Source organism: Chrysochloris asiatica, unplaced genomic scaffold (assembly GCF_000296735.1).
Source record: "Chrysochloris asiatica unplaced genomic scaffold, ChrAsi1.0 scaffold00074, whole genome shotgun sequence".
In the NCBI taxonomy this organism is placed as follows: domain Eukaryota; kingdom Metazoa; phylum Chordata; class Mammalia; order Afrosoricida; family Chrysochloridae; genus Chrysochloris; species Chrysochloris asiatica.
Window position 1 is genome coordinate 8,297,519 of NW_006408592.1, and position 1,043 is coordinate 8,298,561.

Consider the following 1,043-nt stretch of genomic DNA (forward strand, 5'->3'; position numbering starts at 1 on the left):
ACACCCAGGAACAAGAACAACTAGTTCTATAAGTATTGTTGTTGTTGGCTTTGTTACGAGTATTTGCCCAACAAATGAGAATACTTAGGATCAACTTAAATGTTAGCTGATTGGGATCATAAATAGATCTTCCCCTATTTAAATTCACTTTCTTCTAACTCAGACATCGAAATTCTAATTATATTCCACAGATCTCCTTCTGTAACCAAGAATTTTACATTCTAGAAATATAAAAGTTTTAGTTTTTCAATTGAGTTTTTTTTTTTTTTATATCGTGCTTGCTTTCTTATTTCAATAATTTTAAGTACCTGTGTGTTATGTAAACAATGCAAAGCAATATTAACCCCCACTGGCTGCTCTGAAAAGTCCTCTTTGCAGTGTTTCTTGTCCTGCTACCTGCTCCCGGAAGCCACCTCCATTGCGCTCCTTCTCCTCGTGTGAGAACTTCAGCAGCTTTCTAGCCAGAGTCCCCGAACTTGTACTCTTTGTCATCCTCTGTATAAGATCACCAGCATGCTCCACCATGTCAGACGCAGCTGTGGACACCAGCTCCGAGATCACCACCAAGGACTTAAAGGAGAAGAAGGAGACTATGGAGGAAACAGAAAATGGAATAAACACACCTGCTAATGGGAACGCTAACGAGGAAAATGGGGAACAGGAGGCTGACAATGAGGTAGAAGAGGAAGAGGAAGGTGATGGTGAGGAAGAAGATGGAGATGAAGATGAGGAGGCCGAGGCAGCTATGGGCAAACAGGCAGCTGAAGATGAGGAGGAGCATGATGTTGACACCAAGAAGCAGAAGACCGATGAAGATGACTAGACAGCAAAACAGGAACAGTTAAATCTAAAAAGGCCACCGTGACCTAGTCATCCTCCACTTCCTGTCACCTTTGAGTAGAGAGTCCCACCCGCCCACTTTGGGCAGTGCCATCAGCAGATAACACGCGCTCACCACCACCCAACCAAAACCGCAATGTGAATTTGCAACAGGGGAGAAAAAAGAACCAAAACTTACAAGGCCCTGATTTTTTTTCTTAAAA

The 1,043-nt window shown here is 42.8% G+C and overlaps 1 protein-coding gene across 1 annotated transcript; it reads left to right on the plus strand.

The window, feature by feature from the left end:
* Positions 1–523: 523 nt before the first annotated feature.
* Positions 524–823, plus strand: LOC102820909 (prothymosin alpha-like). Its single transcript, XM_006864982.1, has one exon. It carries the CDS (start codon positions 524–526, stop codon positions 821–823), a length of 300 nt encoding a protein of 99 aa, XP_006865044.1.
* Positions 824–1,043: the final 220 nt, after the last annotated feature.

Excerpts from the sequence above, each read along its gene's own strand:
- LOC102820909 (XM_006864982.1), top strand. The coding sequence starts at position 524 with ATGTCAGACGCAGCTGTGGACACCAGCTCCGAGATCACCACCAAGGAC.